The 19,197-nt window shown below is 41.0% G+C and overlaps 1 protein-coding gene and 1 long non-coding RNA gene across 4 annotated transcripts in view; one reads left to right on the top strand and one right to left on the bottom strand.

Annotated features, from left to right (window-relative positions):
• Window positions 1-19,197, bottom strand: part of piezo1 (piezo-type mechanosensitive ion channel component 1) — an 86,332-nt gene that overhangs the window by 65,078 nt on the left and 2,057 nt on the right. For all 3 annotated transcript variants that reach the window (XM_040005089.1, XM_040005088.1, XM_040005087.1), the window contains exons 2-4: window positions 3,946-4,041; window positions 1,785-1,950; window positions 573-714 (exon numbers count right to left, since the gene is read on the bottom strand). In XM_040005089.1, the coding sequence (XP_039861023.1) occupies window positions 573-714; window positions 1,785-1,950; window positions 3,946-4,041 (404 nt within the window). The remainder of the gene's footprint in view (window positions 1-572; window positions 715-1,784; window positions 1,951-3,945; window positions 4,042-19,197) is intronic.
• LOC120717210 lies at window positions 1,653-7,964 on the top strand. The gene is made up of 3 exons (XR_005692121.1): window positions 1,653-1,663; window positions 4,597-4,604; window positions 7,562-7,964. It is a non-coding gene; the product is annotated as an uncharacterized LOC120717210 (long non-coding RNA).

Raw genomic sequence — 19,197 nt, 5'->3', positions numbered from 1 at the left:
AAGGTGGTCATACCAAATATTGACGTTCCAGGTAGTAAGAATTGCACACCCCTCATCTTTGCCTTATCTGCTGTATTTGTTTGTATGTTTGACAATGTTTTGATAAATTGCTGTACCCATTACCCATTTTTCTAGCAACATATAAAGAATTGAAAGCTGTCTCAAGACTTTTGAGTAGTACTGTACTCGAGGAATTGGTTTCACTGAGTAATATCCATGCACTTGATCTGGTGAGGCACAGATTAGCACACTCAGTTGTGTGTGAGTATCAACAATTTGTAAGAGGACTTCATTTTTCACACAGTCTACTTCAGCTTTTGATTAAAAAATGACGTGTTATTGTTCCTCTGAGGTTGTATTTCAATCATTTTAGAACCTGCTATGATGCTAAAAGACAAAAAACAACAACACAGTTTTGTTTTGACCTTCTCCTTGCTGCATGCACTAGTGATTGTCCATCTATCATATATAGTTTTTATGTGTAATATTGTGACTTCTTTGATTTCAGCACAACCACACTGCTGGTTTCCTGTCATAAAGATACACATTTAAACATATGCAAAGAGACTCACCGATGTAATGTTGGCAGCAGCCACCATTTCTCTGTTCCTGACCAATCTGCTGCAGAGGATGACTGTTACCAATGCAACTATACACACACCAAGGTCTGGGCACAGGAGACGTGCCACTTTCCAAGGGTCTTCCAAGGGAAGCCTATGACACACGTACACATGTAAGGCTGTTACAATTATAGGATAAATAAAGTATATCTCGTTTTATCTCAACTCATCTAAAACATTTCAGAGATATCATACACAAAATATATCCACATTGCATGGTGGATGTATGGATATCATTACAATCCAGAGTTCTGTTGGGAACACTGGATTTATTCAAATGTTATTTGACACATTACTGCAAATCAAGCAAAAAGTTAGATACATGGCTAATAGAAGAGCAAATAAATACCGAATGCTAAAAGATGAATGTATACAGGCAATAGTGAATTTAAGGTTGCACTCGTGCAAATAGATTTAAGGTCGCCTCCTGCCAAGTTCATACTAATCGAATCAGTTTAATCTGCAGCTTTACAAAAACAGCATACGGCCCATGTGACATAGATGCACACTGACAGGAAGAAGGTGCTCTGGTCCCTAATCGTTATCATAGCGTGAGTTTGGGAAAGCACAAAAAGTTCGTAGAAGTTTTGCAACTTCTCCAAGACGTTAGTTACCAAGGACCTTGAAGACCTGTGTGCAATTCTAACAATGGGAATAAGTGATGGTTTAAATGCAAAAGGCGCTTTCATTAAAGTAAACTGAATTAAATGTGATTTAATGTACAGCGCTATGTTCAAATGAAAAAGTATTAATGGCAGTGTTTTAAAATAAGCATCTTCATTTCAGTATTTTGTTCCTCAGGTATCTATTCAGTTCAATTTATTTTTAATTCTCTTATTTATATAGTGTAAAACTTACAACAACTTTCATCTAAAGGTGCTAAAATAATACAGAGAAAGGCCAAACAATCCTGTGACCCCCCTGTGAGCAAGTGCAAAGGAAAAAATAACTTTTAACACAAAGAAACATGTGTGAGAACCAGGCTCAGGGAGGAGGCAGCCCTCTCCACCACTGGCTGAGGGTGAGGAGACAAGGAGAGAGCGGTGGGAGGCTTTGCATTTACTTGTAGGCTACATTTACCTACTATTTCCCACAATCAGCCCATCAGTGACACTGGCAGGGATACATGGTGCAACTCATGGAATTAGATACATAGTTGCCTACCTTGACAGTCCTATATGTCTGCTTATGGTATTCCATTGTGAACAGTTATCACCTATTGCAGTGTTGAGAGGAGGATATGTGTATAGTACTGTCTGGAAGCAGATATGAGCCAGTACAAATAGCAGACTGGTGCAGAATATTGCTCTGATAAAGCGTCCTGTGTGACCTAAAAGACAAAGACAGGAGAGATACAGAAACGGTTAAATGCAGCATAAATAAAACCAAGATAATAAATCCTTATTTTACAGACATGGAATAAGTATATGCAAGACACTGAATCCTGAACTGCCCCCAGTGTGACTGAGTGTGTGACTGAGTGTGTGACTGAGTGTGTGACTGAGTGTGTGACTGAGTGTGTGAATGTTAGACAAAGTGCTTACGCTGCATCCACACTGGAAGCAATTTGCGCATCAGCCATCGTTCTGAAGCTGATAGCTGGTCATTTGTGGACATTCGGGCTCTAGAGGACTAGCTGACCCTCTAATGCGTTTACTACCAAGTCAATCATTAGTGTACTTCACTCTCATTGGTAGTCACTTCAGCCTGGTTCCTGCCCATGCCCACACTTCCCAGTGTCAGTGATTATTTCGCCCTTTATTCGCTTGAAGACATCATTGACTTTCTGTAGTCTCTGACTGCCACATGACTGCAAACGACTCCCAGTGTGCACACAGCTGTAGACATTGGATTCATTACTGATTCATTACTCAACCTTCAAAATTCAAAGACATCCCAAAATCAAAATGACAAATGATGTGGCAGGCGTGTTCATTTTGCTGAAGTTTCATTATAAGAAATGGTACTCAGTAGTTTCTCCGCGTGCTAAATGTTTGACACCATTTCTATTTGACAATATATACGAATATCATCGTCATACATTTGAACACCATCTCCACAACACACAGGCGGTAAATCATGGATATACAGGGAAAAGAGAAGAGGGCCCAGAATGATTCTTAAGGAAGACCTGTATGTAAACAAAGCACTCGACTGCTGGTCATAAACAGAATTCATTCCATCGGAGAACGTCAGAAGAAACATTTAAATAGAACAGTTTGGAACTTTCCTTACAAAAACCCAACCAAAACTCTACCCAGCCTCCAGTTCTTGTCCAGTCTCATTAATAAACACAGAAGTCAAAAATAATTCCTAAAGCCTACCAGAGATGGGCAGTAACGCGTTACTGTAATCTGATTACTTTTTTCAAGTAACTTGACCAACACTGAAGCCTACACACTAGAACAGAACAAGGTAAGTACAGCATCAACCTTTCACTAGCATTAACTGGCATAATTACAACACTTCTACCTCAAATGTGTCGCCTCAGTGCTCCGGACGACTCTCACAAACTACAGGATGAAATCACTCAACTCGCTAAAGACAAAATTATATCATAAAAAATGGCAACAATACAATGTTTGATCAAATGGATACTAATGGACAGCTAGAGTGAGTCATGGACAGACACAGAACAGAATAAACTCAAAAACATTTCAGTCACAGAGCTTCTTGCTTTACATTGTAAGGTTTAAAAAAGAATAACATCATAAATAGGCCACTGCTTTTCTCCTGAACTGAAAAAGTTAAAATCACGCACCCCAGAACAAGAACCTCCAAACCCAATGAAGTCATCTTAACTACTGCCATGAAAACTATGTTTTTAAACCGGAAATCAAACAGGATATGAACCAGTGGATTCTTTTTTCACTAAACGCATGACATTAAGGACAAGAACTTCTCACCACAGGAATAATATTTGCCACTGATTGGCTGGTCAGTAGCATTACTTGATGAGTCATGAGAACAAAAATGGTCCTAAGCTCTGCATAGTGACCAAAACAACGAGCTCGTGGACACAAGCGTGAAAAGCAGCTTTCACAGGGTGGCTGGCCTCTCCCTTACACACCGGGTGAGGAGCTCGGCCATTCAGAAGGGGCTCAGAGTGGAGCCGCCACATCTCCACATCAAAAGGAGCCAGCTGAACAGACCCAGGATACAGTGGAGCGATTATACCTCTCGGCTATCCTGGGAACACCCTGGCGTTCCTTGGATAAGCTAGAAAGAAGGCTCCTGCCCTCGCGGCCCGGATGGATGGACGGCTTAAAGAAAAGCAGGTTTCAAATGCATAAAAGGTCGGACCTGTAAACACAGATGGTCTTACCTTTGATGGTGTGTTTGTTGGGACACAGGAACCACGGTAAAAGCAGCAGGTACAAGAAGTAAACCAATGACAGGATGTTGAGGCGAAAAAGACAAGCTGCAAAGACAGAGACAGCGCAGTCAAACAACAGTGTGGGCACATCTTTACACAGATCATCTTACTATGGAATCATCTCAGGAAAAACGATTCTGATAAATATTCAAATTATACCCATATTTGAACTGGATTTTGATGTAATATGTCAGGTCTGGATTATTTCAGAGATAAACCTTTTACACGTGATCATATTGGTGAGAATTCAATTACATTGTTTTTACTCATCAAACAATCAACATGTTATTAAAGTGAAAACTTTACGCTTTAATTCAAGAGGTTTAACAAAATGATCACATTAACTGCTTATGAATTACAGCCATTTGTCTTAACCTGAAATACATTTTGGAATCACTTTGCTCACTTTAAGTTGTTGCCTGCTGTCTCAGGCCTTTTCTGTGTTATTGAGCTTTCTTTGCAGAAACAGGCAAGACAGTTGATTTAGCCACTTTTATTTTTTATTTTCAAAAAAAAGTGGAGTATAACACATAGTACATCAAAAACAAAACATCCAGATATGCCCCAAACAAACAGACAAAAAGCACATGGGGAGAGAAGGCAACAATGTCATACGTAGAACTCAACAGGAAATAAAACACAGCACTCAAGTCTCTAAAGTCTGGTTGAAGAGGCTTCATAAAATTGACCCACTCGCACCATAGCTTGGCAAAAACATTCTTCTTAAGACGTATTGAGAATGTAACTGATTCATTCACACTGTCCCTGCAATCTGACATAGTGGGGGGCGCGGGAAGCAGCCAGCATCTTGTAACTGCGTTTTTGGCAGCTGCCACAAGTATTATAAAAAGATATTCATTTCTCATGTCCTGCAGATGATCACGATCAGTTAGGAATATAGTCGAGAATTGCAAAGGTATATTATTCGCCTTAAACATGGTGATTAAGGCTGTAACTCTTTTTTCTTCTTTGCTGAGTATTTTCAGCCCACTGGTGGTGGCATACTTTACTTGCACCAAGACCTCTTTGAATCTGCTGGAGTTACAGTGAAAAGCTACCAGATTCAACACTCATGAATAGCTTTGCAATACCTTCGTTACATTCTTAGATTCAAAGCTGAATTACTTCAGTCACAGTTAGCTTGTTTGAATCTCCTGATGTGGTGTATAGTTAGAAACAAAATGCAAATACTCAGATAACAACGAAAGCATTATCATAATGACTGTTGAGCAGCAAGGCTTTATTCTTTATAACGAGACTATTCATAACCAAAAAAAGCCCTCAGCATTTAAACAATAGCTGCATATGTACTGAAAAAACAAATTCAGCTGAGAACCAGTTGTGTTTGTTTTATCAGAGCTGTGTGTTACAAAGAAGAGGAGAGAGAGAGACGGGTTTGACAGTGAAGATGAAATAAGCAGAGGTAGTTAAGGTAGATGACTTTAAGTACTGTTGTTTACTATCAAAAGCAAGGACCGTGTACAAGAGAGATGAAGAAGAGCGCAAACAGGGTGGAGTGGGTGGAGGCGAGTGTTAGGGATGCTTTGTTACAGAGGGATAGCAGCAAAACGGTAAAGGGACTACTCTACTCTGACAGCGCACAGCCCTGTTTACCCTCGCCAGGGTGGCCTTGGGGTCAATACCCCTCCTTCACCCACACCCGGTAACAGCAGCTCACCTCTAAATCCATGCATCCTGTAACTAATTAGGTTCAAATTTAGCGGCCTGGAAAGATAGGCTCCAAAGTCCTGTTCATTTTTAAGGCTAGAGTAACCTGTAAGAACCCTGAGAGTGATGTAATAATAATAATACACAAAGCTAAAGCTGATCTCGAGAGGAGAGAGTGGGAACACCTTGGCCACCAACACGATCATCTCTGTTGCATGTAGATACATGTTGATAGGAAGGGAGCCAATTCCTCGGAATAATCCAACAAGGCAAAAATGAGCAGAGAAAAAGAAAAAAATTACAAATCCAATTTGTGCGTCCACAGTGTTCAGGTGGGAGTTGCTTGTCTTGCAATTATTGCTGTAATTAATCCCAACGAACTAGGGATCCAATTTTTATTTATTTATTTTTCCTTCCCCCCCAGTTGCCAGCCAGAGCCTCCTTCAGCACCCTCGAATAGAATTTCCCATTAATTGGATGATAATTGGAGCATACTCTCTGGTCCACCTTTTTGAAGACTGGAGCCACCATTTTCAAACAAAGGGGACCCCAGAGGCTCGATCCAGACCTCCACGAGACACTGCACTGGTGCAAGAAAGGCCCATGCAGTCTGGAGCCGGGGTGCCAAACTCATTTTACATCACAGGCCACATACAGCGCACTCTGACCTTAGGTGGGCCGGACCAGTGAGACTCCCTTTACTGTGTTGTTTTTTAACCGTAATCGTAAAAAAACTACAACAATTTAAGTAGAAAGTTAAAAAGAAACTTTTGTGTCATTTAATTGTTTATTGCTTCATTACTTTGTGTAGTATGAATGGCCATAAGGAAGGTTTTTATCAGTAGGAAAAGCTGTACAGGTGGAAGTCAGAGATGTATCGTCTGCTTGTTTGTGGTGAGCAGCAGATCAAACAGTTCAGAGTTCAGGCCTGTGAGACTCATTTAGACACTCAGACACATCCTGTGTCTGCCATTCAAAGACACTTTGGATGCAGTTTATTTTATGTAGTATTCAATGCTGAAGTCTTTTTCAAGGAAGCATTCTTTCATTCAGCCTTATTTTATCCATTTACTATTACTACGGAGAACAGATGTGAAGTTTAAGGCCTGGAAGTTTGAAACCTTTCGTCCTCCACAAAAGACAATGGCTGAAGGTAAAAACAGGTACCAGCCAGCTCCTAGTTTGATCAGTTCTGCAGTCAGCTCAGAAGAACAGTGATATCGACCAGGGGTTTTCAGATTTGTGATTGTTAGTGTGTTCTGTTCTGCTTATCCTTTTAGGCTCGCGGGGGGCTGGAGCCTCTCCCTGCTGTCTTAGGATAAGAAGCAGAGTGCACCCTGGACAGGCTGACACACAGAGACAGACAACCATTCACTCCCATTGCCTGTGGTAACTCTATCATTTAGAGTCACCAATTAACCTAGCCCCACTAACTGTATGTCTTTGGACTGTGGCAGGAAGCCGGAGTACCCGGAGAGAACCCACACAAACACAGGGAGAACATGCACAGCAAGACCTCGGCCTGAAGGTGGAACTGGACTCAGGACCTTCTGATTGCCTGCATGTATGTTATAACAGAATCTTCATGCTGGTGCCATTTCCATGTTTTTATTTTCTATTGTCTTTTAAGTTCTTGTGTTTTTAGGGATTTTGCATGTGTTTGGTTTTATTTGTTTCATATTTGTTGTGCAAACTCTGAACTCTCTTAGTTTTGTCATGTTGTCATAAGAATTTTCTGGCTAGCGCCTCGCCCAGCCCTGTGAGTAACCTGTTTTTCCTCGGTGTTGGGCAACAGTAGTTCATTAGGGGAGTGTGTAAGATCAGCAGTGGCTGTACGTGGCTGGGTAATGTCACCATTGTCTATTCTTTAGAGCTGCTGACCGAGCAACCCTAGAAGCGGCATCAGCTGAGACTCACTATTCAGAGCTGAGAAGAACCCGAACAGTCACTGAATTTAGCACTTAGACAAATATTGGACTGTCTGGTAATTAACAGCTTGCTGGACAGTATTTTTATTGTTGTCTTGACTGTACAATTTTCCTCTGTGCTCATTGTTTAAATTCTTCTCCCTGGTGGTTGTCTTTGAGACCATAATAACTGCTATTTTTAGATCTGTGCTTTATTTAGAGGCACCTCTATTCTATTTTATGTGAATTTATCGAGGGGGAATCAGTTTATTTTCTTTAAGAAAGGATCTGCTCCATTCTCTGTTCCCTGGCTGTCACGCTGCCCTCCCCTGTGGAACCGATGGCTCGTTCAAACCTAGCTGGTGTTGTTGCAGGACACACAAAATTGTGTCACTAGTGGGATGTTGTGTTGGTTAGCTTTCTTTTTTGAGAAACCGGCAATCACTGGTCTCGCCCCACACCCATTATCATTATCTAGTTTTGTGTATACAAGTTATAAGGGCTCAAAAATGCTTGTAAAAGTAAGTTGCTCAGTGGTTCAGGGAGCAGTGCCAACTGGGCTAATTGGCTGCCACTCATTTGCTAATCAGCCTCGTCCCAGTAGCACACTGGGACCTGGAGGAGTTGCACACATATCAGGCGGTCAATCACACTGTGGACTGTGCAAAAAACTCTGAGTTTGCATTACAGTGTGCACTTTGCTACACCAGCATACAGAATCAAGAAGTTGTTAAGTGGAAACAGTGTATCTACATGTGTCGAGAGAATGGGTAGAAAGTCTGGCTGCACAATGAAAAAGCTCCACATTTCTAACACCCTTAAATACGTTGACAGCCTGTATATAGAACAGTTTTCATAATATGAAGTTAGCTGGAGGCACTCACTGATTTCCTGTTAGATTAGTCACATACATGCTGGACTTTAAGCGCAGCTTTTGTCATTTTAAGTTCAAATCTGACTTAAAGCCCCAAACTCTTTACTCATCAAACTATTAAAAACAGCCAATACCAATCAAACCTGGCCGAGATCCTTGGTGTCCACGCCCAATCATCAGAATAGATTTTTTTCAAAGGTAAATAATTGGAAAGATAAGTGTAGCCTTTTGGCAACATATGAACTATATTAATCCATTCGCCTCTAGAAAGTTCTGTAGATTTACTTGTTACATTTGTTAAAGTCTTAAAGATAAAAGAAATGATGAAAACATGCAGTACTTCACAAGAAATTTAATAAAAAATAAGGAAAATTGTACGACACGTTTAAAATTTTATCAGCTTCTAAAAGCTGATACAACTTCTATATAACTTACATCATGCTATCAAAATTGTCTGGAACAACATAGATCCACACCCAGTGGATCTATGTCTACACCTACTGTATGAATATTCACATACAGGACAAACTCTGCATGGAGGAGCTCCACCCTGCTGCCCAGTAAAACTTCAGACCCGCCCAAAATGATGTCTCTTGACAAACATGATAACACTCCTTAGGCCCACAGGCAGCATCTATCTCTCACTAGCACTCAGAACAAACCCGACAGACAGAGGGTATGTCCAGTGTTCCAACACAAAGCACTTCCTTTTGTTCATTCTCTGATAAAACTTATACATAAATACATACGTTTCAGGTCCACCATGGTGCAGTTATACTTGCATTTTTTCATAATAAGGTAAGAGGCTACTCAAGTACTACTGTCAGTACTACATGATAGTAACAATATAGTATTGTTGGTCCATTCATACTACCATGAATGTATGTTTCACTCGTTGCACTTTCTAAGAAACAAATATAGCCGTCTCTGGTTTGATGTTTCGTTGGTGGGTTAGAGCTCTGCTCCCTCTTTGCTATCTTTTTCTTTGTTATAATGAAAAAAATAAGATATTATGATTAAAAATGAAAAGTCTAGTTAAGCATATTTTATTTTTTTCTTGCTTCTAATACTCATTTTCCCACAGCTGTTTCTTTTTTTTTAGATTAAGTTGATTTAATATAGATCCATCTATAGCTGCTCTTTGAAAGAGCTAAGAGCTTTACTTTTCACTTCCTCCATGTAAAGGTTTGCCATACTGGGTGACACTGGGGGGCCTATAGCACATCCATGTTTTTGTCTGTAGAAACCCTTGTTGTATTTAAAGTATGCAGTGGTAAGGCAGAGACTGGGGTAAACCCACTTCTGTTTTCTAAGGAGCTGTCTTGCTGTAGTCATTTTCTGACAGTCTCCACTGCCTTGGTTGTAGGGATACAAGTGAAAAAGGAGACCACATCCAACGACACAGTGGTTTCATCTGGATCCAGTGTACGTTTTTGGACTTCTCTCATCTGAGAAGCTTCTTCAGTTCTAAAGTGAAGGTCAGACGCCAACTAGGGAGAAACTAAATGACAAACAGAACAAGATTGTCATCCCTTTGAAACCAGGTTTATCGGAGAAACTCAGAAACTCCTAATCTTCTCCAAGCACGACATCCCAGTGCACTCAGAGCCAGCCGCACACTCAGGCATAAACCGGTTCATCCCAAGGACAAAACCTGGAAACAAGCTAAAAAACATAGTGTATGCTGTGCAGCGCAGCGAGGAGCGCTCAGACCTCTGCACTGGACAAACCGAACAGCCACTCAATAAAGCTATGTCTACAGGACACGATGGGCAAGACAACAGGACAAGTCAGAACTTTTAATGCAAACTAAGAGTGTGAACAGACTTGCATATAATCACTCTGTCACAGCTACTGACTATGTTGCTGCCATTCCATGTGCAATATTTTAGTGTGTGCAATATTCTGGCAGATGTGCAATTGCCATCCCCACCCTAAAGGACCATAGCCCTTATTTATTTATTACCTTATATTACTATATTTGAACAGAGGGGGTGGCTTTCAACACCAACTGATTGCCACCAACAACACAGTTTTGAGATTTCTCCCGAGGCGCCTCAACCCCCGCTCACATCCTGCATCAGTTGATCTCAATGGGTCACATGATAGGGTGAGGCAAAGTCTCTGCTGATAATGACCCAGGCATTTTTTCACACCTTGTGGTAAAGCACATGATCAGTAGTAGGCCAACGACCCTGTTAAGGGACAACTCCCACTACAGCTTAAATACCTGTGACTCTCCACTATTTGGCTTTAGGACTGAAAAAGCTTCTCAGATGCGAGGTAAGTAAGTAAGTAAAACTTTATTTATACAGCACCTTTCAAGATAAAAATCACAAAGTGCTTCACAGAAGCTAAAACCTAAAAATAAAAATCAACCAAAAGCAAGTTTAAAAAGATGACTTTTTAGCTGTTTTTTAAAAGCGACCACTGAGTCCACAGATCTCAGGCTCAAAGGGAGAGAGTTCCACAATCTGAGGGCCACAGTTCCAAAAGCTTTGTCGCCTTTTGTTTTCAGCCTCGTGTGTTGGACAGCAAGCAAGCCCTGGTCACATGACCTCAGGGACCTGCTGGGTGAAAGGTCTTCAAGAAACTTCAAGAAGTCCAGTGACTTTCTGGCTGAAACTGGGAATAGTCTTCTCCCCAGTCCCTTAGCCTAACATTAACTATCATAACTAAGTACCTAACTGCAACCTTTATCTTAGCCAAAACCTGATTCTTACCTTAGCTATAAACCTAGTCTTAACCTTCAAACAACTCTTTAAAGATGTATGACACAGTTAGGACCAGCCAAAATGTTTAACTCAGATTTACAATGTCAACAAGAGGCAGCAGCAGCAGCAGCTGCTTTGAATTAATTGAATGTAAGAGGAATCAATCATAATTTGTCTAGTTATTTTTAACTTACTGCTGTATGCATTAGTCACTGCAGCTCACACATGGACCCTGGGTCAGGGGCTTCAGGCATGTCCGAGGAGGCTGCAGGATAGACCCAGGACCCATTGGAGGAATTCCACCTCTTGGCTGCTTGTGTGCTTATTTACATTGTTTTGATGGTCAAAATAATCCAACGTGGTTTCATTATACAAATAAGAATAATATTGCTTGCTTTGAATGAAAACCATGTGATACATTAGTAAAAAGATGGTGAATAACGTCTTCAATAATAATGTGGATTATATGTTTTATACACTTTTCATTTGACAAAAGATGTAAATTAGTTGTAATTTTCAAAAATAGTTCTAATAATCAAATGTTGTTCCTTTAGATGTTACAAATTGCTTAACTAATGATGCTTTGAGAAGAAATATGTTGTTTATATCATGATTGCTTGTTACAGTCATGTGCAGAGCATGGGCCCATCGGTCTGTGCACTGATGTCAGTCAGAAAAGGTCATTAATACAGTCACGTGCTCACTGTTACTGTCTTACTGAGCTCCTTACTGTTAACCTTGATGACATATGACTGCTCTGCTAACTTCAGCAAATCATGTGATAACATTTGCAATGATACCACAGTTGTTTCTTACATAGGAAAGAGGTGGAGCAGCTAACAGCCATGAATCACATAACTAAGGATGGATGACTTCAGATGAACTAGCTGCCTGCAGCAGCTCCCATTAACCATCAGCAGTTTTCAAATGCAGAGGGTTCACTGCACCAAAACCTTGAAGTTCACCTGATAGATGAGCTAACTACCAGTGACGCTGCAGCCATCATCATGAAGGCCCAGCAACACTTTCGCTCTCCTGGCCTCATCTACACTAAGTGCTGTAGGCGCAGAGCATTAAGCATCATAAAGGACTCGACCAACCCCCTGGTTCATGCTCAGAGTCTGGGAGTAGATACAGTAGCATTAGATCAAGGACAGCACACAGACGTCTTAACCAGAGTATGTGAGCTGCTCATAGGGACTGACTGTACTGTTTCCTTGCTACAGTACTTTTACCCATTTACCATTCATAATATTTATTTCATCTTATTGCATATTTTTAGTCCATTTATTAAATGCTCTTATTTATTGGTTTATTATTTTACAAAATGCACTACTGTGTGGTTGATGTGTTTTGTATGCAAAGCATGAAAATGACAAATAAAAGGAATCTGAATTTGAAGTCCATCTAAAGCATGGGTGTCAAACAGACACCAACCTGCTAGAACTGGCCCAGCAAAGAATCCAGTGTGGCCCCTGGATTACTGTGGGAAGTGTAAAGGAGGGCATAAAGTTTTACAGCTAACACAGACATTCATACTGCATCAAAATAATAGATAGAAAAACAATTAAATGACAGTAAAGTTGTCTCATTATCTACTATAGAAATTGTTTTTTCACAGTGTCCACAATGAAATAATAAATAAATAACATATTAGGATTGTATATTACTTGTGTAAAAAAATTATATTTTATAATTTTATAATATCTCATCGATTTAATGTGTAACTACATTTCCTTTCACTGACAGTTGGGGCAGTTTTAAATCAAAGTGGGTTGTAAGTGTGCCGTGATTTGTTTGCCACGGCTTTCTCAAGGTGTGATGTGAGACAACAGGCCGGTTTTCAGAGCAGCCAAATAAAGATTCAGGTGCGTCACCAGCCCAAGATTTCGACAGAGTGATGGAGAAGCAGGCTGTCAGAACTATTAGGAACCTGCTGGAAAAACTGCAGTCCCTTATCATAGAGCCATGACTCTTTTTGGTTATGGTGCAGTTCAGCTGCTCCATTGTGGCACTATTGTGTGATGATTTCGCACAACAGTGCCAATTTTTCTCCTCACTGAGATCACTTGTCACTTCTGGACTCTAATTTTTCAAACTGGTTCTCTTTGTATTCTGACAGCTTTCACTGGTTTTTATTGGATTTACTGAATTTTACTGTGGAGTGACTGAAATCCTGCACTGACACCTTCAACTCTGCTGATGTCACCACTGCACTGACGCCTGGTTTCCTGACCTTTTCCAGTGGTCCACTACCTTCAGTCAAAGTTACCCCAGCTAACTCAAGGATGCTCAGTTATTTACTGACCTTAGAAGCCATCAGGCGTAGCTACATATCGATCTACATATGTCACTATGTTCACTATGCGATGTTCATTACCATCGCATGAAGGAATTGCTAAGCACACTCAACTATAACCAGCGAAAAACATCTTACTTAGCTGGTTTCATTAACAAGCACAATCCAAGGCTCTTGTTTGACACCATTAACAGACTTAGACTTACTCCTGATTCCTCCTCTTTGCTTACCACGTTTTCTGATACTGCTAAATTCCTTTGGTGACAAGTTCAAAGCTATCAGATCATAATTTGAGTCTAGATGATTTTACCCTCGTCGAGTGTCTCACCCAGTTCTCATTGATATTGCCTCACACGTGCACTCTTCTTCCTGCCCGACTGACATCACCCCTCCATCTGCCCCAGTCCTTTCATCTGGATCCTTGCTGCTTTCACGTAGCAGAGGGAAATAATATCTTTGATAAATTAAATTTTTTTGTTTAAATTGAAAATGAAAACAAAAGCCCAGCACAGAAACATCATAAATAATTACTAATGATACTCTCACTTAGATAAAGGTGAGTAATCCATTTTAGTCTCACTAAACAGAGCCGAGTTGACTGGAACTGTTCTCAAAAAGTTTTACCATACATCTAACAGATACTTCAGAATTCATATTAGTCAGTTTAGGCACCCCTTGTATGTGGAGTTTCCCAAGGATCTATACTTAGACCTCTTCTGTTTCCACTACATACGTTACCTCTGGGTCATGTATGAAACATGTTCAAATGCATCTCCGACCACTGCTATGCTGATAATATGTAGCTGTAGTTTTCTGCTAAGCCAACAACCCCAACACAATGCTTTTCTGCCATTAATAATTGGATGTCTTCAAACTTTGCTCGTGTAAATCCAGGTGAAACAGAGGTTCTTGTGTTCTGCGAGACTGAAGAAGTCACCTGGATGGGTGACGAAACGTTTCTCCCACAAAACGCTATGTCCAGATGAACTGGATCAACGTTTGGAGATTTACTTACCTGGATGATTGAGCATGCATCAAGATATACCAAACATGTTCTCTTGCTTCATTTGATGTATTTTAACCATACACGGTACAGAACAGAGAATGAAACACCTGCAAATGTGTATGAAATGGCTTTTGCCAGCCCATCTGATTTCGGTGCCACCCAAAGAAAATCTTTCTAGCTCCACCTCTGAGTGTGACACAACCACCACCATCTAATATCTTTGCACTGACAGGCGTTCACTACCAAAGCAACAAACACTGGAGCCAGTTCTTGAACGGCCTTCTACATCATCTGCTGGGGCATCTGAGGTCTCCCCTACACAGACTAGAGCTAATTAAAGGAAGCTCCATACAGGTTCATAGACTGCAGTGGAGATGTGGAAATACTTTTATTTTTATTACATGAAAGAGTGCCACGGGAATATGATAGTCAAGTGCACACTGCATCAAGGACAGAACAACTGCAATATACTTGCTGACACAAGTTTGTCTTTCTGCAACCCTCTATTCACACAACTGAGGAAAACTAGAACAGAAGTGTAATTTAGAGAAGTCAAAAGGGAATCCTCTGTGTCAGCGGGAGACGTTCTTTTCTGCTGCTCCTTTTTCACAGGGAGTGCCTCAGCGTGCCGGTCGGCATGTTTGATTTGGCCGAAGGGATTTGTATCTCCTCCCTGGATGAAACTAGGGGTCTTTCCACTTTTAGGCGAATGTGTAAACTGCTAGACTATCAGAGCTCTCTATATTAGTATTTAACTTAAAAATCCCTCATTGTGCTTCCATGCCAGGGTTTCCTGCTTCTTGTTCAGTTGAACAATAACTGATGTGTCCTGTCATCAAACCTTAGCTAAGCACTAAACTCAAATACACAGGGCAGAAGAACGGCAAACAACAATAAAAGGAAGTGCACAATATGTGCCAAGGACAAAATCCACAATCAAATACAAGAGTACCAAGAGCGACAGCTAGCTCGCTGACTAACAATGCCACATTTTGATTTTTAACTTTATGTCTCCGTTTGAGTCCATGCTGAGATTCAGTCTGGCAGATTATGTTATTGCTGCTCACTTCATACATGAGTGCACTTTTGCAAGCTCCAGGTTGCAGAAAGGCTCCCTTCATGTGAGGTCCTCAGAACTCTTAAACGTAGCTTTATGTATGATGACATGATTAGAGAGATGAAATAAAGACATGGTGATCACATTCCTCTCCAGTTATAACAGAGGTTTGATCAAATGCTATTTATATTACAATCTGTTCTGTCAGTGAGATTCTTCCCCACTCTTTTTCAGATCTAAAAGGTAAAAACGCTTCTGCTGAGGAAAGAATCAAAGCGAGGAGCAACGGTGATAAAGGTCCAGCTCAGCTTTGTTGGAATGGAACATTCTCTTGTTGCATGTAGTAGAGTTCATCCTGAGCAACTTTCCTGTTTTTGTGGAAAGAAAAAAGGTGTGTGCACACACACACACACACACACATGTATGCTCACTGGCCACTTCATTAGTTACCTCTGACTAACACTGGGTAGGACTTCAGACTGCCAGAAATATTCCTCAGAGATCTTGGTCCACATTGATGTAACGCTGTCACAGCTGCTACATCCATGACATCGATGGATGAGGTGCTCTATTGCACTAAGATAAGGTGACTGTGAGGCCATCTGAGCACAGTGGTTTGAGATCCATTTTAATTTTGTGACATTGTGCATCATCCTGCTGGTTGCAGCTGTCAGAGGTTCTGCAATGATCTAGCACAGCGGTCCCCAACCTTTTTTGCACCACGGACCGGTTTATGCCCGACAATATTTTCACGGACCGGCCTTTAAGGTGTCGCGGATAAATACAACAAAATAAAACTAGTACCGGTACCGAAAAACAGAAGATTTATTCATAACACACGTGAAAGACCCAGGAAAACAGAGTAAACGATAAAAACAATAACAAAATAACGCTGAAAACCGATAAAAACCCTGAAAACCAGACATTTCACACCTGAGCCTCAACTCTCGCGGCCCGGTACCAAACGACTCACGGACCGGTACCGGTCCGAGGCCCGGGGGTTGGGGACCGCTGATCTAGAACACTGTGGTCAGAAATAGATAGACATGGTCAACAACATTCTTGGGTGGGCCGTGGGGTTTAAACGACAATCAGCTGATACTAAGGGGCACAAAGTGAGCCAGGAAAATATAAGAGACACATTTACAGCCACCTGAACCACTGCTACGACACCGATGGATCCATTTATTGCCCAGTTTTGCTCAGCCCATAGCTGTTGCCATCCCGTTCAAGGTTCGATGTGTTCAGAGATGCTTTTGTACATACTTGGGTTGTAGCGAGCGGTGATTTGAATCACTGTTGTCTTCCTGAAGCAGTCTGACCTCCACTAACAACAAAGCCACTCACTGGATGTTTTCTTGTTTTGCAGACCAGTCTCTGTAAACTCTAGAAATGCTTGTGTGGGAAAATCCTATCAGGTCAGCACATTCTGAAATGCTCAAATCAGCCCATCTGGCACTAACAATGACGCCACGTTCCAAGTCACACAAATGAACTTTCTTCCAAATTTTTATGCTCCTGTTGAACTTGTGTTCAAAGTGTGTTAACAAGCAGCTCAACAGGTGTACCTAATGAAGTGGCTGGTGTGTGTCATTTATGGCCCCACTGTTCCTCTGCACCGTTTCCATAACAGTAAAAACAAATACACTGCATAACATAAATGTCTGTGATGATATATCAGCCGAAGGAATCGGAAGAGTTGAAGGTGAAAGCCTGGATTTGAAGCAAACACTTAAAGAACAGAAACAGTTTTGACTCGGGCCTGATGAAATCACTCAACCAGCTGCCAAAATGTTGAACTGACTGACCAAACACCAGAAACCACAGAAAGAATACCAGCTGATCAAAACTAACAAACAACAGAGCCGTTTTATTCGGTATAACAGACGCAAAACACTTAGTCTAGCTACCAGAGGAGCAGACTCATTCAGCAGCCTGATGCTGAATTCTCTTATATTCTGTCATCTGTATATTCAGATAAATAGCACAAAAACTTGTGTCAGGATGGAAATACAGCAGTACTTATTGCCAAGTATTTCAAGCAGGTACACAGTGTGTAGGTCTGTAGCTGTGAGACTCAGCGGTGCTTTGCAGCCTATTCCTTATCAAAGGATGTTTCTGCCCACTATACATGTTGAGTGGCTCACAGCAAACTCAGACATATCAGTGTATGTCAGAGAGACAAAGTGCTTCAAGTGCAAAGAATGAACGTACTAAATCAGTCTGTGGGATTGCTTAAATGTGACTGTAGTGTGCGGCATGTTAAAGGCCTGTGAGAGCAGGAAAGCACTGGCTCTGTCCTGGTTCATATGTGTTTAAATGAGTTCTACAGCTATAGTCAGATATTCCATGAGTTAAGGCTCTGTTACAAACAGGCCAATCACAGCACTGAAGCAGACGCTGTCCCAACTCTGAACTCTCCAAACGTAGCTATCCTCTTTGCCTCCTGGCATCAACATCAACATGTAACAGTATACCTTTACCATTAAAACTAAGCACGTAGGAAAATCGGACTCCGAGTCAAGAGCAGGTTGTACAGTTTCCTTTTCTTAGAAATGACAGTGAGATGAGCTGCTGTTCAGTCTGCTGATGGTGGCGAAATTAAAGCACAAATAAATCCTTCTCTCTGACTCACTCCTACACACCGAGGATTTCTCACCGAGCCGTGAAGTCCTGTTAAACTGCACTACTGTGGAATGACTCTGACTCACTAGGCTACATCACACAGTTCTCTTGTAAACAGGCTCATTTTTGTTACTCAGATCAGGTCTGTGTCTGAAACAAACCCAGCTTGTATGCCAGTGGTACTGCGCTTTTTTTCCCCTCTCATCTTTTTTAATTCAGATCTTTCACCGAAACCTAAAATAACACCTCGCTACTTATGTTCAACACGCTCGAGTGAAGTGTACTTGTGTAAACTTTAACTACATTATTCCACAACCCTTATAAAGTTGTTGTTGTTGATACTTGATCCATCATTATATGTAAGGAATGGACTTTCTTACTGTCTCTGCAAAGAAACAGGTGGAAGGAATCTGTCAACTCTGGGTTGTGAGCATTGGAATACACTCCCAACAACAAGAAGCTCCTGTCTCATTGTTCCTTTGATCTGCCAGCTATCTATCAAAAATTAAGGTCCTCACAACAAATATTTGCTTTGAAGCTGTACTTCCATGTACGTTTGCATGTTTTTATAAATCACTGTCACTAACGTTCATAAAAAGTCAATGTACCACGAGTTTTGAAACAACTGATTACAAACAATATTCATAAAAGTGCTTTCTATCAAACATTCTCCCAAGGTCCAGTGTCTTACCCAAGGACACTTTGGCAGACTGGGATCAAACTACCAGCCTTGGGATTAGCAGATGAGCTACAACCACCCTTAATATTTTAAATTTTAGTGTGAAGAGCGACACATGATCAGGATCACAAAGTGTTTGTTTGGATGAGGGTAATTCTCCAGGAAATGTTGATGCAATGTCCTCTTGGCTGTTATATCGTCGGGTTTCACTTCCTTTGTATCACAATGTGAACTGTTTAAAGACACAATGTTGCAAGTTGTAACAAGTTGCATCCTGTCCGGAGACTGTTTCTGTTTCTCTCAGTCTCCCAACATTTCATAGCAACAGTAGTCATGCCCCACACAGTAAGACTGTTAACATTCCAACTTATG

Source organism: Simochromis diagramma, unplaced genomic scaffold, assembly GCF_900408965.1.
Source record: "Simochromis diagramma unplaced genomic scaffold, fSimDia1.1 OVJJ01000309.1, whole genome shotgun sequence".
Taxonomy (NCBI): domain Eukaryota; kingdom Metazoa; phylum Chordata; class Actinopteri; order Cichliformes; family Cichlidae; genus Simochromis; species Simochromis diagramma.
This window is presented reverse-complemented; position numbering and strand designations above follow the sequence as displayed.